This window comes from Gymnoscopelus microlampas (genome assembly GCF_963454915.1).
Source record: "Gymnoscopelus microlampas genome assembly, chromosome: 10".
Classification (NCBI taxonomy): domain Eukaryota; kingdom Metazoa; phylum Chordata; class Actinopteri; order Myctophiformes; family Myctophidae; genus Gymnoscopelus; species Gymnoscopelus microlampas.
The window spans coordinates 8,242,461-8,268,274 of record NC_139947.1 but is presented as its reverse complement, the minus strand read 5'-3'; the positions used below and the strand labels follow the sequence as shown (position 1 = coordinate 8,268,274).

At 42.7% G+C, this 25,814-nt stretch overlaps 4 protein-coding genes across 4 annotated transcripts; 3 read left to right on the top strand and 1 right to left on the bottom strand.

Annotated features, from left to right (window-relative positions):
- Window positions 1–1,188: 1,188 nt before the first annotated feature.
- On the top strand, window positions 1,189–2,700 carry LOC311053233 (solute carrier family 41 member 1-like; the record flags this gene model as incomplete). The annotated part of the gene is made up of 1 exon (XM_084068691.1): window positions 1,189–2,700. The coding sequence occupies one exon, from the start codon at window positions 1,189–1,191 to the stop codon at window positions 2,698–2,700; it is 1,512 nt and encodes a 503-aa protein (XP_083924817.1).
- A 3,622-nt stretch (window positions 2,701–6,322) lies between these two features.
- LOC311053231 (COP9 signalosome complex subunit 3-like) lies at window positions 6,323–9,328 on the top strand (the record flags this gene model as incomplete). The annotated part of the gene is made up of 2 exons (XM_084068688.1): window positions 6,323–7,569; window positions 9,244–9,328. 2 exons carry the CDS (start codon window positions 6,323–6,325, stop codon window positions 9,326–9,328), a joined length of 1,332 nt encoding a protein of 443 aa, XP_083924814.1.
- A 1,787-nt stretch (window positions 9,329–11,115) lies between these two features.
- LOC311053230 (metal transporter CNNM4-like) lies at window positions 11,116–13,404 on the top strand (the record flags this gene model as incomplete). Its single annotated transcript, XM_084068687.1, has 1 exon — window positions 11,116–13,404. One exon carries the CDS (start codon window positions 11,116–11,118, stop codon window positions 13,402–13,404), a length of 2,289 nt encoding a protein of 762 aa, XP_083924813.1.
- Window positions 13,405–16,447: 3,043 nt separating this feature from the next.
- Window positions 16,448–22,920, bottom strand: cntd1 (cyclin N-terminal domain containing 1; the record flags this gene model as incomplete). The annotated part of the gene is made up of 6 exons (XM_084068686.1): window positions 16,448–16,561; window positions 18,806–18,902; window positions 19,461–19,605; window positions 20,998–21,146; window positions 21,389–21,464; window positions 22,821–22,920. The coding sequence occupies 6 exons, from the start codon at window positions 22,918–22,920 to the stop codon at window positions 16,448–16,450; spliced, it is 681 nt and encodes a 226-aa protein (XP_083924812.1).
- Between the last annotated feature and the right edge of the window lie 2,894 nt (window positions 22,921–25,814).

Here is a 25,814-nt window from a genome sequence, read left to right as displayed (position 1 = left end):
TCTAATAAAGTATTCAATCAATACAAAATTGCGTACTACACTGTCGAGGAACCAAAACCAAAGAATCTTACTCTTGTGTACTCATATATAAGATGTAACGATACAAATCTTGAATCTGTCTCCCACAAAGATATACCTCGCCACACTTTATGGAAAGCCTGGGTTATTCTCTTTGTAAAGCCTTTGTTTCCAGGAATCCACCATTGTCATGTTGAGCATGTTATGGGCAACCTTCTGTCAATAAACTCTGAAGCCATGTTTTACACCTATACATTACCTGTGTGCTCATTGTAAATAAACGATGCACTCATTGTCTAAATTAGCAGTTAGCTTAACAGAGCAATGTGACTAAGATGCTGGATAAACTGAACGCATCTATTAATCCAATCACATCATTATATCTCAAAAAATATCCTGTGTTCCAATGGATCCTATGTAAAGCAGTTATTATTTAGTCAATTGTTAATAATTTCGGTCGTTTCAGTATTTATAAAACCCACAGACAGACTTAACCACTTTCACTTGTTGTGGGCGTGTAGATCTGCTAATTTTGTATGATGTATAATTTAAGTACGGCATAAATTTACGAAGAGGAAAACGTCTAAATATGGAGGTACAAGGTTTCTGCCTGACAGCAACAATGTCTTACATCAACATATCTTACTACACATTTCTAATGAATTCAACCTGCTTTTATTTCAATGGAAAACAACACAGCAGAGAATGTCAGTGGGACGTCTGACGAACCGCAAAGGCGCCTGACAAACTAAACTGGCATCCATGGCGATGGATTGTGTTGTGTGTGACATTGTATATAAGGTGATGTAGAGCCTTCAGACGTCAACTTAGTCCCATGATGACCAAAAGTGAAAGAGAGAAAGAAAGAGAGGTAGAGAGAGCAAGAGAGAATATCTCTTTGCATCGTCACGCTCCTTTGGGGTATTTCTCGTCGCAGTACATTTGGACATTTGTAACTGCTCGTCTGCAATTACTCATCCCACTTATTAGGAGCAGTGGGTGCCATTGATAAAGCACCCTGGGAGCGGTTAGGGGTCAAGTGTCTTGCTCAGGGACACTTGGACACATAAACCGCGGCCGAGGGGAAAACTGGCCACCCCACCTGCAAGTTGTCCCCCATCCCTCCTTCAGCCTACACCCGCAACAACCTCTCTAGACATCAGCATCGACATGTCCTCTGGGGCAGTTGATGGGACGAATGAGGGAGTGCCTCTGATGCCAACCTTCCTCAACTCAAACAGCTCTATTCACCCGGTGGTCATCCTTGCTGAGCACCCAGAAGAGGGCACCTCCTTTACGGACAGAGCAAGTGAGAACGATGACAACAATTTGACAGAGATGGCGGTGAATGCAGGCCAAAGCAATGAGAGTGAAGACACCAGCGCCACCGACCGAAGCCCCGAACCACCGGCACCTCTGAACGAGACCTGCTATACCATCCTTTACCAGGTAGTGTTTCCATTCCTGCTGGCCGGCTTGGGAAGTGTCGCAGCAGGGATGGTACTAGACCGCGTTCAGCACTGGAAGGTGTTTACAGAAGTGACCTATATCGTCATATTGGTTCCAGTGCTAATGGGGCTCAAAGGTGACTTGGAGATGACACTGGCTTCAAGACTCTCAACAGCAGCTAACAGTGGTCAGATGGACACAGCCCCAAACATGTGGCAGAGGATCATAGGCAACTTGGCCCTCATCCAAGTCCAGGCCACTGTTTGCGGTTTTGTTGCCTCTATAGCTGTAGTTATTTATGTCTCTATCTTAGAGCAACAGTTCAGGCTGGGTCATGCCGTACTGCTGTGTGCGTCCAGCGTGGCCACTGCATTCATAGCCTCTCTGCTGCTAGGGCTGATGATGATTGGTGTGATCATTGCATCAAGGAAGGTGGGGATCAACCCTGATAATGTGACCACGCCCCTGGCTTCCAGCCTGGGAGACCTCATCACAGTTTCTCTGCTGGCAAGCATCTCAACTGGACTGTACAAGCAGCTAGAGAACAATTACTATGCCAACCCGTTAGTGTGTATGCTGTTCGTGGCATTGTGTCCTTTGTGGGTGCTCATCGCTAAGAGAGTCCCCTCCACCAGGGAGGTGCTTTACTCAGGCTGGAAGCCTGTCATCATCGCTATGTTCATCAGCGGTATTGGTGGTCTCATCCTAGACAAGACCATTTCCAATCCAAACTTCGATGGCATGGCTGTCTTCACTCCAGTCATCAATGGGGTGGGAGGAAACCTAGTCGCAATCCAGGCCAGTAGAATCTCCACCTATCTGCACATGAACGGCCTTCCCATGGGGGCCCCAAACCCCAATGCCAAGAAGTGCGCCTCACCTTGCACCACCTTCTTCGGTCCCAAGTTGAACTCTCGTTCGGCCCGTGTGCTCCTTCTCCTTGTTGCCCCGGGACACCTGCTCTTCCTCTTCACCATCACCGGTCTAACGGGAGGTAACCTGACTTTCATCTTTGTCGTCTTCTACTTAACTGCTGCACTTCTGCAGGTGATGATCCTGCTCTACCTGGCTGACTGGTTGGTCAACTGGAATTGGGGCCATGGGTCAGACCCCGACAGCTACTCCATCCCCTACCTGACAGCCTTTGGGGATCTGCTGGGGACAGGCTTCCTGGCTCTGTGCTTCCAGATCCTGTGGCTTATAGGGGAGACTAAACACAAGGGGCCAGTATAATGGTATGTGCAGGGCACTATTTAAATACGTGTTGATTATTCTGTCCTTGAAAAACAGTTCTTCTGTTTGAGAACGAGAGTGAGACTCCTGATAAATAAGATTGCGGTAGGAGTGCAGTGAGCCGACCAGTACTGCAAACAGTACTCCATGTTGAAGGATAAGAGTGGTTTCACCGTCATGGGAGAGTACAAGCTCTCTCCATAAGAACTTCTGTGGTACTCCACCAGCCAGGCTTCGCCATGTGCGGTCCCGAGCTGTAGTTTGAGGCCAGTATGAAGCCGTGTGGAACTCCATATTCGGGTAAGACTTACGACATATTGATAACACCGTGACATCTCGATGTCATTCACAATCCATAGGTAGGCTACAGATTTGCACAAGGAAGCCACACATAGGCCCTGTCCTAACTGTAGTCCCAGGCTTTTCAGAAGGTGGCATACCCGTTTCCTAATTCCGGTTAGATTTCCCATAGCTTTGTGTTGATTGGCTCTGCAGCTGATTTTGAACCAGAAACACATTTGAAGGTGTGATAGTGTGTTTCCGGTTCAAATCTGTTGCCGAGCCAATCAAACGAAGCTATGGGAAAACGACCTAGAACAGGAAACGGATATTCCGCTTAATGAGAACCCGGAACTACAGCTATGGACTGAGCCTATTAAATGCTATCTTCTTTATTGTTTTTTTTTACATTCACAACAACATTCACATAAGACTTCTTCCCCGTATCCCCAACCCTCATCACATCTATCTAACTACAGTATAAATGTACCAATCTCTATGTGCGTGCAGTGTTGCCAGATTTTGCAAGAGAAATAAGCAACCAGATATATGAAAACAAGCCCAAAAGAAGCAACTAACCCATGAGCACTTTAAACATATATACATCAGCTATTTGAAATCATTTTGAAACATTTTAACAACACACATCTGGTATGGGGACTCCCTCCCTGGCACAAAATGTTTTCAGATGGGGGTCCGTGGACAATTACAAATTAATTTGGGGGTCCTTGACATGAAAATGTTTGAGAACCACTGGTTTAAACCGCATTTAGGAAGCAAGCCCGAATAAGCAACTACACTTAAGAAACAAGCCCAAATAAACCGCAACCCGCAACTACTGATATTTACAAGCGACTACAGGGGAAAAAAAGCCTAAAGTTGCATATCTCTGCTGTCCGGCAGGAACCAGCTAACTCCAAAACCTTTCAGGAAATCAAAAAAACTAAAAACGTTTTTTAGTTAGCTGCTTTTGTCAGAAGCACTTTTTAATACTTTTCATTGGTTCAATATTTTTTCTACCAACACACAGACGTAAAGGGTGTTCAATAGCACTGATTTATGGAAAAAAAAATGCAAAAGCGGAAGAATTAAGTTAGCTGGTTCCTGCCAGACAGCAATGATTGCAACATGGCAACACTGCATGCCTGCGTGTCTGCCTGTCCCCCACATATATCTCTACAGCCGCCCGACCGATCGGCTTCAAACGTGGCGCATGTCGCAGTGGGAGTGCCGTGCCCGGTGTGAAGTCGGTCAGATCAGCGGATCTCCAAAAATGTCTATAATCTACAAATTCCCATAAATGGATCAGTATGACGTCATGTCGCAGACTGGCCTCTCCAATACTATGATAATGGGTATTGCACCAAGCAGTGGTGTAAAGTACATTTACTCAATTACTGTACTTAAGTACAATTTTGAGGTACTTTTACTTTACTGGAGTATTTCCAGTTTTCAGTACTTTTACTTCTACTCCATACATCTCAGAGGCAAATATTGTACTTTTACTCCACTACAATGATTTGAAAACCTTAGTTACTAGTTACTTTGCTGATATAAATTATTACATTATAAATCATACATTAACCACTTTGGCCCTATTTCATACATAGGCTATTTGAAAATAGCCGATCTGCAAGCTTGTAGATCTGCTATTTTCAAACGTTTTAGTACTTTTACTTTTGGTACTTTAAGTATATTTTGATGCCATACTTTTGTACTTTTACTCAAGTAAATTTAGAATTCCGGAAGTTTACTTGTAACATAGTATTTCTCCATTACAGTATTGATACTTTTATTAAGTAAAACAATTGAGTACTTTTTCCACCACTGGCACTAAGTTCTCTACAACGGGTACTCTGTGTTCCCAACAGGTAACGATCAAGTCTGGCTATCTATCTATCTATCTATCTATCTATCTATCTATCTGTCTGTCTGTCTGTCTGTCTGTCTGTCTGTCTGTCTGTCTGTCTGTCTGTCTGTCTGTCTGTCTGTCTGTCTGTCTGTCTGTCTGTCTGTCTGTCTGTCTGTCTGTCTGGCTGTCTGTCTGTATCTATCTAAATCCAGGAATCTGTGTGTGTGTGTGTGTGTGTGTGTGTGTGTGTGTGTGTGTGTGTGTGTGTGTGTGTGTGTGTGTGTGCGCGTGCGTGCGTGCGTGCGTGCGTGCGTCACACAATCATCACTGATTGGTTAAATCTGTGTTAACTTTAATGAACATTGATGAAATCCCTGAACCCTCCCAGGTTGGTGTATCATACATGACTGCTGTCATAGACTGGCCTCCAAGTACTTTCAGGTCTGACGCCTCTTGATCACTGGTTTTCAACGTCAGGTCCGAGTGGACCCGCTTGTACACTGAGTTAAATTAACACTGAGGATTTAATAGATAGATAGATAGATACATACAGTAGATAGATACATACATACATACATACATACATACATACATACATACATACACACACACACACACACACACACACACACACACACACACACACACACACACACACACACACACACACACACACACACACACACACACACACACACACACACACACACACACACACACACACACATACATACATACATACATACATACATAGATAGATAGAATGGGGGGTTGGACCTCAAACTGGGACCCCTGTAATGAAATAGGTTGAGAGGTTCCTCCACCCAGTGTAATTATGCTTTCTCAAATTGTTGGCCATAGATGTGACAAAACCAACTAAAGTTAGAATAACAAACATTTGTTATGACAAATGTAGTTGTGTTCAATGTATGTTCAGGAATAGAGACCACCCTCTGCTTATCACGGCCGAAAAGCAACACAGCAGAAAACAACGGGAGAGCCTAGACTCTAGAGGCGAGCTCATGCCTCTTTCAATGCAGGAGAGCTAGCAAGCCGCTTCTTATCACCTGACCCGGTAGGACGTAGCACGTGGAAGGAACACGTTATTCCAACCAGTTCCTTTCCCCTCCATCAGGCGCCCCGGCTGACCAAGGAGGCAGTATAGAGACCAGGATTACTGCATGTTTTTGTGAGGGTACGTATACCCTAGGGGAGACAGGGAGAACATGCAAACTCCACACAGAGAGGCCCTTGCACCAACCCCACCTAGGGTATGGGCACTGATGACGCGGAGGAGAGAACACGTCCCCCAACGCCCACAGCGTCCCCGTACAGCGGTTATTGTATTACCGGCAAGGGCGTCTGTGCAAATCGGCGTTGTTGGGCATGCTCGGCAACCATTTGTGTTGTGTTTGACGTCAGATCAGGCATATAAGCCTATATAAGCTTTCACAATGCAATGCACTACCTGCGTCTGCAACGAATGAGATCATGTCTTCACAATTGGATAACTTTGTGAACAATGTGCAGAACTGCTCTGCACAAAACAAACTTGGGGACCTCCATGATTATATCAAAAGGAACTCGGACATGCTGCAGAGACACATAACGAACCTGGACAACGTGTTGGGGATCCTGGACATGCATGACCACTCCATGGGAGTGCTGGCTGTTCTAGTTGCGAAGTTCTCCAGCACGTCAAACATCCCTGCCTTTGACACGCTCTTCTCCAAAGTCCAGCACTTCATGAGTACCTGCAAAGTCCAGCACATCAGAGAGGCAGCAGACGTATTTGCTTCTTTCTGCCACAAGTTGACAGCTGCCCTCCTAGAGCGCAAACAGCCGCTGCGGGGGATTGTCGTTATAAAACAGGCAATAATCAAAATGCAGAACGGCACATGCCAGCTTACCTCCGTTCATACAGACCTGTGTGATCTGTGCTTGGCAGCAAAGTGTTACAAGCCGGCCCTGCCCATACTAGACCTGGATATGATGGAAATCTGCAAGGAGAAGGGAGCGTACGACGGCAAGGACTTTCTACGTTACTACCACGCCGGGGGCATGATTTACACGCATCTGAAAAACTATGAAAGAGCACTGTATTTTTATGAACAGGCAATAACCATCCCAGCCATGACAGTGCATCCGACCATGGTGGATGCTTATAAAAAGTACATCCTGGTGTCACTCATACTCCACGGCAAAGTGCAGCAGCTGCCCAAATACACCGCGCAGATAGTAACGAGGATCAAGCCACAATGCAGCGTGTATCACGAATTGGCCCAGGTGTACACCAACAACAACCACGCCGAGCTCCGTAGCCTGGTCAACAGACACAGCGAGATGTTCAAGCGAGACAGCACCACGGATCTGGTCAAGCAGTGTCTCTGCTCCCTCTATAAGAAGAACATCCAGAGGCTGACAAAGACTTTCCTGACGCTCTCCTTGCAGGACATGGCGAGTCGAGTGCAGCTATCGAGCCCGCAGGACGCCGAGAAATACGTCTTGAACATGATTGAAGACGGCGAGATCTACGCCACCATCAACCAAAAGGACGGTATGGTCTGTTTCCACGACAGCCCCGAAAAGTACAACAACCCTGCAATGCTCCACAGAATTGACCAGGAGATGTCGAAGTGCAGGGAGCTGGATGAGATACTAAAGTTAAAGGATCAGCAGATCGCGACGACCGAAGTATTTGTGCGGAAGAGCATTGGACAACAGGAGGAAGATTGGCGGTAGGCCTACAGTCGGCCAATAGGCATAGTAAGGCTCCTGTTTTGCTCTAACACACCTGCCAGTAAAGAAAGAACCAAATTAATCATCATCGTTCCACCCTTTTCTGGCAATGTTGGTAGCAAGACATCAAGTTACTCCTGAGAGGCACAGAGGTGGGAAGGAAGAAAGAATGTTACCCAACACCCAAAGCATTCTCCCTGGGAAGATTTTCCTTTTTTTTTTTTGCTGTTTTTTTTTTTAGCGTGGCTCTCTCTCTCTCTCTAAGAGGAGCGTGCACGTGAGACATCTGGAAGACAGGTTTGTTTGTCTGCCTAACCGAGGCTAATAACGGAGTGATCACCACCACGTTTCTTGTGCATGGTGGCCACTAGACCAAGGAAGTTTAATTTGATGATATTAAACTTTTATAATGGAACCAAATGGGGGGTCAGATCAGTCTGAAATCTTGCCCAAATATGGAGTCATACATCAGATCGGTCATAGATGACTGACATCACAAACTGGCCACATGAGGTCTGAGATCCACACAGGGAGACTCGGAGCCATGCCATTATTAAGCAATGACTGTGGTTTTGCGGGAGGCCCAAGCTGTCTACAAGAGGGTCTGGTTCGTCTATATGTGTGTGTGTCTTGTGTGTTTGTCCGGAGCTGATCTTGCAAACCGCTGGACTGATCAGCAGCACCAGATTTCTTGTGCATACTGCCAGACTAGGCCAATTGTTTTATGTTTTTTGAAATATATTAATTTTAATATAAATTTACAGTAATATAATAGATATATACAAAAACAACATTATAATTTTACCATAGTATAATAAAAAGGGGGTTGGATAGTCATACTTCATAGATACGTCATAGACAGGCTGGCCAATGGCCATGTGAAGTCCGAGATCTAAATTGGAGCTATGCCGTTCTCAAGGGGATCTCCAGATCCACATGATCCCATTTATTACAGCTTGGCTCTGCATGGGTCTATAAAAGAGGTTTGGTCTGTTTGTTCAGTGCCAGATTTATTGTGAATACTGCCAGAAGGCCACACATTCTTTTTTTCAGTTTTATATTTCTTTGAAAACTTTTTTTTTATTGAAGTCAAATCCAGTCTGATCGGGACAAAAACTAGCCCACATTTTGAGTCATATGTCATAGACAACTGATGTCATAGGCTGGTCATATGAAATCCAAGATCCACATTGGAGCCACACCGTTCTCATGATTTGAAATGCAAAAACAAACCATCAAACATCTAATGTAAAATATGGACATCAGTCAAGGAATTAAATCTAATTGTGGAATGATGATGATGATGTTATTCATTGGTCTTGAACAAACCAAAGAGAAAACATTAAGACAATAAATGGCTCAATACAATGTTTTATTATCAATGTTCAGGTGGGGGCACCACTGCTGCATTAACAAACCAAAAATAAAAACAGGACTTATTTTGAATAAACAAGTCCAGTTGCCCTCTCAGTCCAGTTGCCTTCTCATGTCCATTAATTGAAAGGGCAGGTAACTCATCTCTCCACTGGCAATGGAATAAATCTGATACATTCTACTGTTGAGACACTGTTGAAGACAGAAGAGAGAGAACTGTTCTTTGGGTTCTATGACCAACACCACTGACCGTCCTTCACTTCCATCTCCGCCCATTGTGGCCGTGGCCCCGACCCTAGATGGGCAGAGTCCAGCTGCATGTGGCACGGCTACCTGCTGGTGTCCCAGAACGGCGTCAAGATCCGAGGTGTAACGGGGAAATAGAGAGGGTTCTGCTGGAAATCCATCTGGCCGAAAAGGAGCTGCACATCAGAGGGTTTCTTTCTGCTTCTGTGTAAAATCATAAATATTTACAGACAAAAACAATAATCGCTCAGGGTGGAAAATACCAAAAACAACAAAATGATCCACTTTATTACTATATAATCTATTAAATAGAGGGAACAAAAATACAAATTATTTAGGTACCTGCGTATTTTTTTTTACTGGATAATATGGATTATTAAAAACAAACTGCTACTCCTCACCAAATATGCAATAATACCATGAACCAAGTGAATCAGTATTTACAGTAACTATTAGTGCACTAACTGTTGTCAAGCTGCTACAATGTACTATGACGTCAGTCTCCGTTGTCAGAGTACTTGGTGGCCAGTATTTGACAGCAGTCATGTATGACACAACCTGGGAGAGTTCAGGATTCTCCATATATTGGCATAAAAGTGTTTCAACCAATCAGCAAACCCATTTTCAGAGCACTTGGAGACCAGTCTATGACGCCCCAACTTGGGAGATCGGGGATCTCCACATATGGACATAAAGGGACATTCAGAGATTAACTCATTGACTGCCCAAGGCTCACACTGCCATTGACGAATTGACAAGTGTGTGGTGTTTTCAATGGTTTACACTAGAGGGTGCTGTTCGCCAACCTAAGAGTGATCCTATGACTTCTGGAGAACAGTAGACCCAGAAATAATGTGATCACAACAAACCCCGCCCGTCCGATCTAATGTTAAAGGACCTGGAAAAATACTGTACATTTTTGTCTGCTTTCAATTGCTTTTTGGCGAAAATAACCCACATTCAACTGCCCACAACTATGGAATGGATTATCGTGGTGAAACAATTCTCTCTACGATACTCAGCTACATCTTTTAAAGCGATCGGCAGGTGGATCTTTGTGAAGAAAAAATATTCATACCTACAGTATGTCACACCGCCGATCCGACCAATGTGTCTGAGTCATAGTGTCGGGGGCTTTGTCAGAGTACCCGTCTGTCCGTGTCCCTTTTGTCTCCATATTATATGGAGATGTCTGTTTCTGGCTGTCTACCTGTGTCCCTTTTATGCCCATATATGGAGATTTCTGCATTTGTCAGTCATGGTCCTTTTTATGCCCATACTGTATATAGAGATCCCATCAGTATATATATACCCATATATTGGAATGGCCATATATGGGAATATTGGTTGAATCTGCTGTTCTGGACAACTGGATATCTGACCAACTCGACGGCGGGCATCGCACTCCCTCGAGTCCTTGCCGCTGCGCACACTGAGTTTGAAGTTGTTCAGTCTAATGCACATGACCATATGGGTATAGCGGCCGGTCAGATATGTGGCTCTTAACAACCGGATCTCTGTATCTGTCAGTCCTTGTCTCTTTTGTGCCCATATATGGAGCTGACTGATTTGTTTGCGCCTGATGCCATGACGACACATTTGGCGTGGTTGCAATGGGAACCCCTTTTATGGTTATGGCTGAGTCATAATAGTGACATGAGGTAGTCCTCCCTTAAGCCAATTTTAATATAAGTTTAATATATATAAAATATATACTAGAATGTATGACAGAGCAACTTTCACGAGTAACATTTGACAAGGACTATCTATACTTTGACTCAAGTACTGTGGTGGAGTTCTTTGTCCAACACTGGCATTTAGGCGTGCATGGCAACGGTTTGTGTTGTTACTTGTTTGTGACATCAGAACAGAGCTCTCTGGCCAGCCTATGTAAGGAGTAGATGACTTAAAACATCCATTTGGACATGGTGACAGGATGGATCACTACCAAATGGTGTGTGCTGGCTTTACTTCTCCTTTCGGGTGTTGCCGGAGGAGGACGCACCGAAACAGCCACATCGACTGACTGCATTTGCGGGAGCCATGTGTATGGTATGCGTCTGGAGAGAAGCGACAAACCCGCCGCTACCACCGATGATGGTGTCCTCCAGGTGACTGAGGGGAGTGCTGTTCAGCTCCGGTTTTACGGGGTGCAGTTTAACTCGGAAACGTGGACAGGAATACGCTTCACGGAATTCATGGAGAATGATAAGGACGGGGTTAGTGATAACGTAGACAGGGCGAATATGACTTGTGTCGATTTCACTACAGATATCAGCATCGGAAACCGAATGGAGGTCAGTGGTACAGGAACGACAGGGGTTATTAGTATAAACATTAAACCACTTCGCAAGAATGAGGTTAAGAAGGAATATGCACTGTGCACCGTGAGTGTAGATGGGAGCAGGTGGCTGCTCATGGGAGAGAGTCATGGCAGGATCCTGGTGGTTGAGGAGGAGAAATATTTTCTTCCCCTGTGGGTGCTGATAATCAGCATCCCCTGCTTGTTTGTACTGTCCGCTATATTTAGTGGGTTGAACCTGGGGCTTATGGCTTTGGATCCACTGGGGCTCCGCATTGTCCAGACCTGTGGAACCGATGAAGAGAAGAAATATGCTCGAGAAATTGAGCCCATCCGCAGAAAAGGGAACTATTTGCTCTGTTCCCTCCTTATAGGCAACGTCTTAGTGAACACAACACTTACCATTCTGCTCGACAGTCTTATAGGCTCTGGGGTGGGTACAGTGGTCGCCTCCACTATTGGCATTGTTGTCCTTGGTGAGATTGCGCCCCAAGCAATATGCTCCCGCCACGGACTGGCCGTGGGAGCCAAAACAATACCATTAACTAAATTTGTTATGTTTCTGACTTTCCCAGTGTCGTACCCCGTGAGCAAGCTCCTGGATGTGTTACTGGGACAAGAGATTGGTACCGTCTACACTAGGGAGAGGTTTGTAGGAATGCTCAAAGTGACTGAGCCCTATAATGGCCTTGTCAAAGAGGAGATGAACATGATGCTTGGAGCCCTTGAGTTCAGGACCAAAATTGTAGAGGATGTAATGACGGCCTTGCCTGATTGCTTCATGATTCAAGTAGATGCACTACTAGATTTCGAAACCATTTCAGAGATCACAGAGAGTGGATACACACGCATCCCAGTTTTTGAGGGTGAACGGACCAACATTGTCAACATTCTGTATGTGAAAGATCTGGCGTTTGTGGACCCTGATGACAAAGCCCCTTTGAAGACAATTATAAACACGCATGAGCATACCCTACAATTTGTCTTCCATGACACAAAGCTGGATGCTATGCTGGAGGAGTTCAAGAAAGGAAAATCCCACTTGGCCATTGTCCAGAAGGTAAACAATGAGCGGGAGGGGGATCCCTTCTACGAAATGGTGGGATTGGTCACGTTAGAGGACATCATCGAGGAGATCATTAAATCAGAGATCTTGGATGAATCAGACCTTTACACTGACAACAGAACCAGGAAAAGGGTGAACCCCAATCGGCATAAGCGTGACATCTCTGCCTTCAAACAAGACGGTGATAGCACAGTGAACATTTCTCCACAGCTGATGCTAGCAGCACAACGGTTCTTGGCCACAGAGGTGAGGTTGTTCAGCCCTTCCCAAATCTCTGAGAGGGTCTTGGTGAAGATCCTGCAGTACCCACAAGTGATCCAGGAAATCAAATGCGATGAAACAGATCCCCCACCACAGCACTTCTACCAACGAGGTAAACCTGTGGACTACTTTATACTAATTCTGCAGGGTCAAGTGGAGGTGGAGGTAGGCGATGAAAACATGAAGTTTGTTTGTGGTCCATTCACCTTCTATGGAGAAATGGCTCTTAACGTGCCATCAGTCGAATCCCATTCTGCCGATGCTCCGGAAAGCAGCTCTGTCTACGGTAGCAAAACACCGACCCCAGGCACCCCCTTTCAATATACACCAGATTTCTGCATGCATGCTCTCACAGATCTGCAGTTTGTTAAGATCACTCGTGCCCAGTACCAAAACGGTCTTCTAGCATCCAGGATGTCACCCGTGGCCACGCCGTCTGCAAGATGTCCCCAGTCCCTCCTTCAGCCTACGCCACCACCCACCACAACCTCTTTGGAGGTATGCATCGACATGCCCAACAGCTCTGTTCACCCAGAGGAGATTAGACAGGAGGCCGGGGGCGAGTATGGGCTCACAGAGGTATAATCTCTTTCATGGACAGGGAAAGTGAGGACAGCAACGACAAACGGTCAGAGACAGTGTTTGCGACCTACCATCTTTCTCTAATGGTATCTCTACTTCTCTCCCTTTTTCCGATTCTGTCTGTCTGTCTGTATGTCTGTGTCTTTTCTCTGCTATGGGGTTATGAACCCGGATTGTAGTCAAAGCTGACCGAATCCAGCATTTCGGCACCACTCCCATGTAGATCACTTAACTCAAGCAGGGGCAGGAACAGCAATTCAAGGTTGTAATAATCCCTCAGAACAATCCCCAGGCCCTCTGTATCAGGAGCCATGTACACTAGCTCTGCTCTAATCTGAACTACTACGGGGATCGACTGAGAGGAGTCGCCTTTCTCCTTTGGACAGGTTCACAGCTCCTCTGTCTTGGCGACTGCTACACTCTTAACCAATACACGACACAGGTCACATAACACACCAGTGCTCCCTGCTCTACACTGTACTTATCCAATGTAGAATTGATTTAAAAAATGGTATCACTATACTGGCTTGCCTCTTTATATATCACATACAGTATCTGAATTACTGCATTCCCATGACAATGTGAGATCTCTCAGGTCTTCTGACCAAGAATCGCTGACTTTCAGTCGTGACATTTTCCTTTTTTTCTTTAATCCCTAAAAATCAACGCTCTGGGTCCCTACACTTAGGTATCAGCGACACAACTGATTTGTTTGTCTGCATATTTGAGAGGGGGAATTGTCTCCCGGCAGACGCCCTAAGAAGATTGCTTTCAAATTCCTCTCATCATCCATGGTTGAGCCAGAGATAACAACGACAAACTTTGCTACGTTCAATCATCCAGGGCAGCTGCATGTGGCCTCCCAGGCTCTCCACTATAGAGTTACCTTGGCACCCGTCAACACCTACCATTGGTGGACTGGTGGTGGTTGGAGTTAGTTCCTCCTAAAGAGGAAGTTACTGTTATGATGTCCAGATTCCAGCAGTGGTGGAAAAAGTACTCAAAGGTTTTGCTTGAGTAAAAGTATCAATACTGCAATGTAGAAGTACTGTTACAAGTAAAAGTCGAGAATTCAAAATTTATTTGAGTAAAAGCACAAAGGTATTGGTACCAAAATGTGCTTAAAATACCAAGAGTAAAAGTCCAAAAGTGTTTAAAAATAGCAGATCTAAAAGCTCACAACGCGTCGCGATGCGTTTTGAGCTTGTAGATCGGCTATTTTCAAATAGCCTACAGTGTAGGTATAAAACAGGGCTAAAGTGGTTAATGTATCTATCTATATATACATTTCTAAACCCAAAACCCCCCCAAAAAAACTGCCACTGTGTGGGACTAAACACAAAAACAACATATCAATGTCACTAACAAGACACGCCACAACGTGCAGAATTACTACGCGCAGTCTGTAGGCCACTTCATACTGCTCAGCACACATCTGCCCCCTCGCAGCATAATTAATTGCGGCCAACACAAACTCACAACATTACAGTCGGCCATGTTGTTCCTTAGCGTCATCGCCGACCACCGCCCAACGAGACCCAAGTGAGGTCAGACAACACACTCCATATTTGGGCATAGCTCCATTGGGAACATCTCCTATTATGGCTTTATATAACCGCCCAACGAGACCCAAGTGAGGTCAGACAACACACTCCATATTTGGGCATAGCTCCATTGGGAACATCTCCTATTATGGCTTTATTATATATTATAGAGACCAACAAACACAAAGCACCGCGCAGCGGCTAGGGGGGAGGGGCGCGCAGCGCCCCGACCCTCTAGTGTTTTATAATGTAATAATTTATATCTGCAAAGTAACTAGTAACTAAAGTTTTCGAATAATTGTTGTGGAGTAAAAGTACAATATTTGCCTCTGAGATGTAGTGAAGTAAAAGTAAAAGTATTGACAATTGGAAATACTCCAGTAAAGTAAAAGTACCTCAAAATTGTACATAAGTACAGTACAATTACAGTGTTTGGCACCAAGCTGCAGGATGCTCTTGGCCTGGGCCGGTGCCTTGGAAAAACGTTAAACATGGTATATACACCACGTATATACCACTGGCATAGCGGTCCACGCACCTAGGCTCAGTGCAGCCTGACAGCGTGTCGCGGGTTCGAGTCCCGATCCCGATGGCCTTTGCTGCATGTCACTCCCTATCTCTTTCCCCATTACCTGTCAGACTACTGTCCTGTCAATAAAGGCATAAAAGCCCTAAAATAATTTAAAAGTATTTGCTGCTGTGAAGACTTTCTGCATTAACACATATACACAGATAAACATGTTCACATATTTAATGTTTTTATTTACAAATATAACAAATAGATTTGTAAAATCTACTGCGAACACAAATGTGATAAAGTGTAATTTAGAATATAGAGCAAATCAATCAATATACAAGCTGTTTTAGAACTCAGCCGTCCTCCTTGGGGAACAAAGGTGGTTTACTTTTCTGGCACCACTTAAACATTAATTACACAGGTATTTCAATGAATACCTAACTGCCTTTCCAATGGCAATCGTCTCTCACTTAGTTGCACATAATCAGTGCCCGTGAGAGAATTGTCTCGTGGTACATATAAAGTTCAAAAGCAAAATTTGGCTAAATAGGCTCTATGCACAGCAGCCATATTATCACTTCCTTCACAGGTGTTACCAATGATACTAATGAAGGCTCTGTTCCATTTAGTCTAGCACAGTGGTTTCCACGACCCCCATAACTCTGAGAGTGTACAAATGGAACCAAATGGACCCTTATGGGTCCATTTGGTTCCATTTGTACACTCTCAGAGTTTACACACCCGCAAGGGGCCATTTGGAAGCCCATGAGGGTCCCTGGACCCCAACTTTAGACCCACTGGTGTAACAGAGTGTTTCCAGTGAGCCAACATGCACAATATCAGCAACCCTGACTCTGTTTGACCAGAATGGAACAGAGCCTTCATTAGTATCATTGGTAACACCTGTGAATGTCTTCATAATATGGCTGCTGTGAATAGAGCCTATCAGCACAAAGGTATGTATTTCCAGTGGATGAAAGGTGACTCAAGCTGAAGTGACAGGAGAACTTGTCTTTGTGATGTGCATCACCGTCACATGAGTGAAATCAGCGATGCTCTGCTGGGACATCCCAGTGATGTAGCTCAGGCCCTCCACCACCTGTTAGAAACAAAATGAAAGAGTGAGGCGCAGAGTTGCAGTGTTTGTAAAGTAACTAAGTACATTTACTCAAGTACTGTACTTAAGTACAATATTGAGGTATTTTTACTTTACTGGAGTATTTCCAATTTTCTGTAGTTTTTTTTTTTTTTCAACAATATGTTTATTACTCTCCGCCAGGAGAGTATTGTTATCACTGCGTTTTCACTTTCTAAACATGACACACCGATTGGTCAAGCCTCACGTGACACGTGAAATACTGTGATCTGATTGGCTAGTGACGCCACCGGGCCTATATATACATGGCATCACTCTGACAGTGTCTTGCCACTGTCAGAGTGAGGTAAGACGGGAACCATGAAATGGCTGCATGGCTCATACATAATTGGCAGATAGGACAGATAGGACATTTATATAGACAGGAGGGATATGACATAGGACACTTATACAGACAGGAGGGATAGGACACTCACACAGACAGAACGGAAGAGGACACTTACCCAGACAGGTTGGATAGGACACTTACATATACAAGAGGGATAGCGACCTATAAATACATGTGTCACTGTGATAAGCCAGATTCCAATACCGAAAATCCGGCCACTAGCTCACTCCCAGACCTTCGAACCGGAAGTAGTCAAGTAGTCGCGGTCCAATTGTTCCTATCTGTCTTATTGGACAGATAGGACAGATAGGACACTTATATAGACAGGAGGGATATGACACTTACATAGACAGGACGGATAGGACAGGAGGGATAGGACACTTACACAGAATGAACGGAAGAGGACACTTACCCAGACAGGATGGATAGGACACTTACATATACAAGAGGGATAGCGACCTTCGCGACCTTCGAACCAACACAAGTCTTCTGGCGGAGAGTTGTGCTCCGAGGAGCACTTTTTCTAGTTTATTTTCTTTTTTCACAAAGTATTTCAACATTCAATACAAATACAATAATAAAAAGAAAAGACATTTACAATAAACCTTACAAAACAATCAATGACCAAAAACAAGAAACAAAAGAAAAACATACAATACAATGACATCAGCACTACTCCTCTCCAGATTCTTCCATTAAATGTGGCAGATTATTGTTTTCCATATAACGAATGAAACAACCCCACACCTCCTGAAACATTTCTTGTTTGTCCTTAAGTATATACGTGATTTTTTCTAGAGGTAGGCATAAAGACAGTTCTCTGAACCATTGTGCAATACTTGGTCTATCCGGCTTCTTCCAGGTCAGTGCAATTACAATTTTCTGTAGTTTTACTCCACTACTACATTTTGTACATTTGGAAACTTGTCAAATGGGAAATTCTGCATAATGAGCACTTTCTTCTTTTGGGACTATAAGTACATTTTGATACCAATACTTTAGTACTTTTACTCAAGTCAATTTTGAATTCCGGACTTTTACTATACTTGTAACAGAGTATTTTTACATTGCAGTATTGATACTTTAACTTATATCTGCTTATAATAAGCGACTTTGGGCTTTGCTTTTCTGTAAAGTTGCTTGTAAATATTGGTAGTTGCTTATTTGGGTTTGCTTCCTAATGTAGTGTAAACCAGTGGTTCGCAAACATTTTTATGTCAAGGACCTATAAATGAATATGCATTAACCCCATCAAAAAAACAATTCTGCCAGTCACCCCCATTCCACATTTGTGTTGTTAAAATGTTTCAAGAAATATTCAAGATTTTCTTTTGAAAATAGCAGCACATGTTTAAAGTGATCGTGTGGCATACAGTCGCTTCCTTTGGGCTTGTTTTCATAGACCTCGTTGCTTATTTCTCTCGCAGCATCTGGCAACAGTGGTAAGGCGCCATTTAGTTGCACATGGGTGTCGCACACCAGAAACTGCCGATCTAAAAGCGTGGCTATTTCTGGTGTGCGACACTGTGCGGTATAAATGAGCCTTACGTCTACTGTATATCAATCAAGACATGGGGCTTATACAGCATATTTTTTTAAAAGACTAACATTGCCAGTCTTTAAGCCCTGCACTCTCACAACAAGGGCTGCATTAAGATTATGAGAGATAGATATGTTGTGCGCAAAGCTGACATTTTGGCCTGAGTTGTTACTAGATGTAAGAGGTAAGGTCAGAGGATCATTGAAATGGTTAGGGTACATCAGGTAGTCATGGCAATCCACCAAGTATCAGATTTGAAGATATTTTAGGAAAAAGCAAATCAATTCATTCGTATGAATGGTTATGCTGAATGTTTCACCTGTTCCCATTTGCTGATGTTGAGGATGTATGTAGCTGCTGCGATCACGCCAACACCGAGAAGCATACAGTCTTTAGTCACAGGTACAAAGTTCTCTCTGTTTAAAATAAATGCATATACGGTATATAAATCATTCTAATTCTATAAGAGGGCAATGATGTGTCTGTAATGCACGTACTGTACACAACACACATACAACTCCCACTCTCCCCCCACAATGGTGTAGCTCAGATTGTGTCTGTTTAACATGGTGGGAGTGTATGTCCTTGTTGATGGTGCTATGCTGACCGTTCTGTTGTTCGATTGTTTTATTTATTGTTATTGCTAACAACAAATAAGATGCATCATCTAAATTACATGATGCATCTTAAGGGGTTTATTAAAAATAGGCGTTCATGTCATCCAGATTTATGTATAATAGTTCACCATAGTTACTCAATACTGTACATTTGAGTGCTGCAGACACAAATCTACTAAAGTCTAATTTACACTCAAGTAGAATAATGGTTTCATTGCAACACGGAATTAGCTTCAGTTATTTTAGGCTAGCAACACTGTCGTGCGATGGAGTTTGAATTAAGCTCATGCCCACAAATCTCCCAAATCATCCAAACTTTGCAGTATACAACCATTCATAAATATAAAAGGGCATTACCTCTGCTCTCTAGATGGACTGGGGCACTCAGTGGTGGCCATTAGCAGGGAGTCGTAGATGGCAGTCTTCTCTAGGCAAATGAACTTGAGAACATGGCAGCACAGTGGATGTAGTCGCTCAACAGGGATCGATGACTCATTGTGTCCTATGAAAGTACATATTTTTCCTCATCAATGTGGTTGCTCTACTGTATATATGATTACAATTATGATTATTTTCTTCACCAGGAGATTATGCATTTGCCCCGTCTGTCTGTGTGTGTCACATTGTACACTCTGCCAACAGGCCAAGGACCTCAATTCTTAAATATTATTCTAATCAATGACAACTATGTCATTAAAATAATAATGATTGCAGAGCAATCAACCCTCCAGGCTATGGTATAAGCGTCCAACTACTATACAACACTCCTGTTTCTCCAAGCTCATGGGGTGTACCAGAACTACTGCAAATTGCAAACATACACGTTTTCCAGTGCAAGCTGAGTATTTGATGTTAGATTAACACTAGTCTCGCAAGCCAGACTGTTGCCTCGCACAATTTTCAAATGCTTCGGAGATTGTGGAATTGTTGTCTGGCCACACGGGACTAGATTAACAACCAAATATACCTTTATGAACATGACAACGAACCCCCAAACCCACAAAATTGCGAGTTTACAGTGCCGACACTCACCAAAGCAGAGTGAAAGATGGAGAGAGGAACACAATGTGTATGAGTTCATGCTTACTCTGCTTACTCCGATCTCGCACTTGTAAGTCGCTCTGCTTATGAGCGTCTGCTAAATGCCTGAAATATCATTATAATTGTAGCAGGAGAGGGAGGAAGACAGCAGATACGATGCACAATCTTTCATGGCTGTAGAATAGATAGAACTCTAGCTGTGCATACATCACTATTATTATTAAATTAAGCCTCCAGGCAGAGATTTTGAGGTCTGCTGGATGCACCTAGTTTGACTTATCATCACAGAAGACAATTAATCACATCCCCTTCAGTACATATTATGAACTATGAATTGAGTACAAAGGACCCCAATGGAAACAAGCCAATGGCTTTCTTGGGTTTTTTAATTCCTATTAGCTGACCTTGTATTTGAACTGTACTTTTGTGTACTTTTTTCGGCAAACTTTCAATCAATCAATAAATCAATCAATCAATCAATCAATCAATCAATCAATCAATGAGACAAATTGACACGTCCTGTTACTTTGTGTAGGCTAAATTGTGTCCAGATGTGATGGCTTACCAAGCACCTCCAAAAGAGTTTCCACGGATGTCAGAGCACTTGGGACATTTAGATTGAATTCAAGTGTTTTCAAGATCCTTAATTCTGACTGCAGAAGGGCTTGCTTGGAGACTTTGTGGCCCATCGAGTGAAGAAACCGCACGCCAATATTGTTGTCAACAATCTTGAGAAAGAGCAAAATGTATTTTAGAACCTAGAAGCCTGATAAAGATGTACAAGACCTCGAAGGTCGGTGGATTGTGGGAGGTGTCACAACATAACTTACATGAGCGTGCAAAGACAGTTTACTTGCAATCTGTACACAGGAGAAGACGATCAGTGTGTATTCGTTCCTCAGCTTTTCAAAAACGACATCCTCATGGTTAATTGGCTGATCTGCAGCAGCACCTTGAGCTGTCAGAGTAGTGAACAAATCTTGAAGGTGCTTGATCATGAACCTGGAGAGACAGTGGTTTGGATAAAGGTTTGTTGCGACTCTTAATCTATTAAGAGTGGCTAGAAGCAAAGATTTGAGTTACAATTTTTTGTTTAAATATATATATATATTGCTTGTATATCTGCTATTTTTGAATAGCCAAAGAAATCTTAAAATGACACAGATGCGTTCCTGGATTGAATGGGTTAACATTAAATAGTATGATAGAACGGAAGCTGCAGTATTGTTTATTTTTCATCTTACCTTTCAAGTATTTCAATGGCATGGTATCCAACCATGGGATCAAGTCTCATCTCCTCTGTCATCAGGAAGATGCATTCTGGGAGGCACAGGGAGGAAGAGAGTCAGGTGACCATACAGTAGCCAAGTAGATGACGGCATTGTATTAATCATATTATGTCGTATGCCTTGACGTAAATTCATGCCGAGTAGGATTCCTAATTTCTCTTTTCTTCTGTGCCAATATGCACTGTTAAAGGAGTAGTTCACCCAAGAAATCACTTATTTTCTATCAATTACACACCCCATGAAGCCTTGAATTCATGAATTTGTTTTGTTTTTTGTCACATTCCTAAGCCAATAATTTGATGACCGGGTGTATTCTATTTTGGGGTGAACTACTCCTTTAATGTGCAAATGTACTTTATTACCTATACCTATAAAAAAGGTTTTACAATTACAATATTCAGGTTATTTTGCTCTCCTGTGTTGTAAACATGTGCCAGTCTACCAATGGGCTACAATGTTTTAGCATGTAAATATTCTGCCAATTCTAATTAAATGTAATTGATATGGTAAGAATTGTTTGGTTCTCAATGTGGGGTCCTTTTCCAAGGGGGTCCCCGGCTAAATGATTAATAGGAACCAAATGAAAATGGCCCTTATGGGAACTTATGGGGACTGTAACTCATAGAGTTACAGGCCCAGAGTTTTTAGGCATTTAGCAGACGCTCTTAATCCAGAGCGATTTACAGTACCCAAGGACAACAGGAGGTAATACATCAAATGCATAGAGATAGTTATCTAGGATCATAGGTAAACCAAGAACCTATAATCAGTCTAAACAGTATAATGTAAAAAAAATAAAAAAATAAAATAATCTGCATCTCTTATGGGTAACTCTCTGAGTTACAATAACCCAGAATTTTATATTGTATATTTTGGGGTCCCAGAGGAGAAGAAAATGGTAGTGTCATATGGGGGTCTGTGGCCCTAATAATGCATATCAAACTGGGAGTCCTTGAAATGATAACGGTGGAGAATCACTGGTCTGTTTAGAAGCATTCTCTACATTAGCTTCAGTGAATTATCAAACTTGTTAGAATTCTGAGGGGGGAACATAACATTTCTGAAAGTAGCAGGCCTAACTGCCATAAGAGGTAAGTTAGCTGTAAATTAATTAAATTCAGTGGTGGAAAGTAACTAAGTACATTTACTTTTGAGGTATTTATACTTTACTTGAGCATTTCCAATACTTTTACTTCTACTCCACTACATTAACCACTTCAGCCCTATATATATTTACCTCAAAATTCCCTTAAAAATACCTCAACATTGTACTTTAAGTACGGTACTTGAGTACATCTACTTAGTTACTTTACACCACTGCCTAACTGCCACAAGAAGTAAGTTAAGGTTACATTATTAGTTAAAATTCGCCCTCAATCATACTCACCAATCAGCTTGGTGTTGTCTTTGAAAGCCCCGCTACATTGTAACAAGCTGTTGAGGCTGAGTGTGTTCAGCTCGTTGACAACCAGGAGGACATCAGACATCATCTCACATGAAGAGAAACCAAACCGAACACTTAATGCTGGGCTTTGAGAACACAGGAATGACCTGGCCATTTTACCTGGGTTTTAAACACCAACCAACCGTCTTTTTGCACACAAAAGGTTGTGTTTACTATTAATACTAATAACGCCTTGGTCTAAAAACTAAATACCCTCATTTAAGTAAGGTAAAAGACAAAATTGATCACAACATTTTGTGTCGAATTGTATAGACGACGAGTTAACAATTTCCAAAAGATGGCGCTGTTGTACTTTCAACGGTTGAGAAGGGGAATCATTTGGATGTTGCACCACCTGCTTGTCTCCCACCATAGATCGTCCGGCTACACTTTCATAATATAAGCAGTGGTGGAAAAAGTACTTAAATTCTTTACTTAAGTAAAAGTACCAATGCTGCAATTTAAAATACTCTGTTACAAGTAAAAGTCCAGAATAAAAAAAATACTTGAGTAAAAGTACAAAGGTATTGGCATCAAAGTGTACTTAAAGTACCAAAAGTAAAAGTACTAAATATTTGAAAATAGCAGATCTACAAGCTCACAACACGTCGCGATGCAACGCGTTGTGAGCTTGTAGATCTGCTATTTTCAAATAGCCTATGTATTAAATAGGGCTAAAGTGGTTAATGTATGTTTCATTGTATCATAATTTATAATTTACCTGAAAAGTAACTAGTAACTAAAGTTTTCAAATAAATGTAGTGGAGTAAAAGTAAAATATTTGCCTCTGAGATGTAGTGGAGTAGAAGTAAAAGTATTGGAAATTGGAAATACTCAAGTAAAGTACAAATACCTCATAATTGTACTTAAATACATACAGCACTTAAGTAAATGTACTTAGTTACTTTCCACCACTGAATATAACCCGATAAATAATAACTCTATGGGCTGCCTACACACTGATTAATAGATTTATCTGACAGCTACTTGTCTTTCATTACATTCCTTTATGTTTTCACAAAGTAATAATACAAATAGATTGTATTTTTCAGCGTATTTTGACCTATTCTGGTTTATATAATTTCCTTAAAATTAAAATAAATAACATAAATAAATACAAACTTTTGTTTAAAATAAATGTCTTAAGAACACACAACCATGTCATTACATTTCCATCAGGCTTTCTTCTATGTAGGCTTAGTGGTCAGCATGATCACTCACTGGTTCTCAACCTGTGGGTCGGGGGGTCCCCATGCATCATAGACTGTATAAAATAGGTCCCCACATGATTTTAAGGGGGTCCCCAGATGACAGTGAAGTGACAATGTAGGGACTTTAAAGACCTTTTCAATACCTAAAAAAAAAGGAAAAAGACCACCAAAGTAATCAACAGACTAAACTATAAAAACTGGTGAAACATCTACAAGCTCTCAACGCCTCTCAAGGCATTGTGAGCTTGTAGATCTGCTATTTTCACAACATTTATCTGTCTGTGGAACCGATTCAAACTAAATTGGGATGCCTCAACTCCTACATTATCAGGGTGTGGGGTCCCCACCGGGAGGGTCCCCACCATTCAAATATTAACCAAAACTCCAAAGGCTGATATTTTTTATGCACCTCATGCAAAGTGATGGAGATTGAGAGTATCATTTCCACACCAAAACATTTTCAGTTACCCAATTACTCTACCCATTCACAATCAAGAATGAGCACCCATCCCCCCCCCCCTGTCCATTGAGTCCAATGGACCACTAGACTAAAGCTTGTATTGAGTTCAATGGACAGGTACGTGGCGCCATCTTAAGTGAGGGTTTCAGTTATTACTTTCAATGGAGTGACGTCACGTTCTCTTTCTATATATAGTAGGCCTAATAAGCTGTATATTCCACCTGAACATGTCTTTGCATCCCCAATTAAATATGAATTATATTCTTATTAATAACAGTAATATTGAACACGTTCATGATTGCACTTTTTGTGCAATTTACATAATGCGCAAGCTCTCGAATCACTCCTTGCTTGAAACATGTAAATTCATTGAGCTGCAAGGCACGGTGAACGTGATTTATTTTTCTGGTTACTGTTCATGGGCTGCTACACATCTCATTGATTATAATTTTCGTATGGCATGCCTAATTGCCTAATAGTGTGTGTGTGTGTGTGTGTGTGTGTGTGTGTGTGTGTGTGTGTGTGTGTGTGTGTGTGTGTGTGTGTGTGTGTGTGTGTGTGTGTGTGTGTGTGTGTGTGTGTGTGTGTGTGTTCTCGTGCCCGCCTGCCTGCCTGCCTGCCTGTCTGCCTGTCTGTCTGTCTGTCTGCCTGTGTGTGTGTGTGTGTGTGTGTGTGTGTGTGTGTGTGTGTGTGTGTGTGTGTGTGTGTGTGTGTGTGTGTGTGTGTGTGTGTGTGTGTGTGTGTGAGTGTGTGTGTGTGTGTGTGTGTGTGTGTGTGTGTGTGTGTGTGTGTGTGTGTGTGTGTGTGTGTGTGTGTGTGTGTGTGTGTGTGTGTGTTTCTGTCTGTCTGTCTGTCTGTCTGTCTGTCTGTCTGTCTGTCTGTCTGTCTCTCTCACAAAACAATCAAAATAAAATAATGTGTACCCTACAATTAAAGGTGAATATAGGATAGAATAAGGAAGTGTGTGTGTGTGTGTGTGTGTGTGTGTGTGTGTGTGTGTGTGTGTGTGTGTGTGTGTGTGTGTGTGTGTGTGTGTGTGTGTGTGTGTGTGTGTGTGTGTGTGTGTGTGTTTGTGTGTGTGTGTTTCTGTGTGCGCGTCTGTGTGCGTGCGTGCGCCTCTTTCTCCCTCTGTATTCAGTGACACACATACACACATGATGTCAGTACAGTATAGGGTGAGTTAGATAAACTGCAGGTGAATTCGCAACATTGCAATGTTGTAATGTTTGTAATAAATCACACACAAAGTTGTAAAATCTAGTCCCA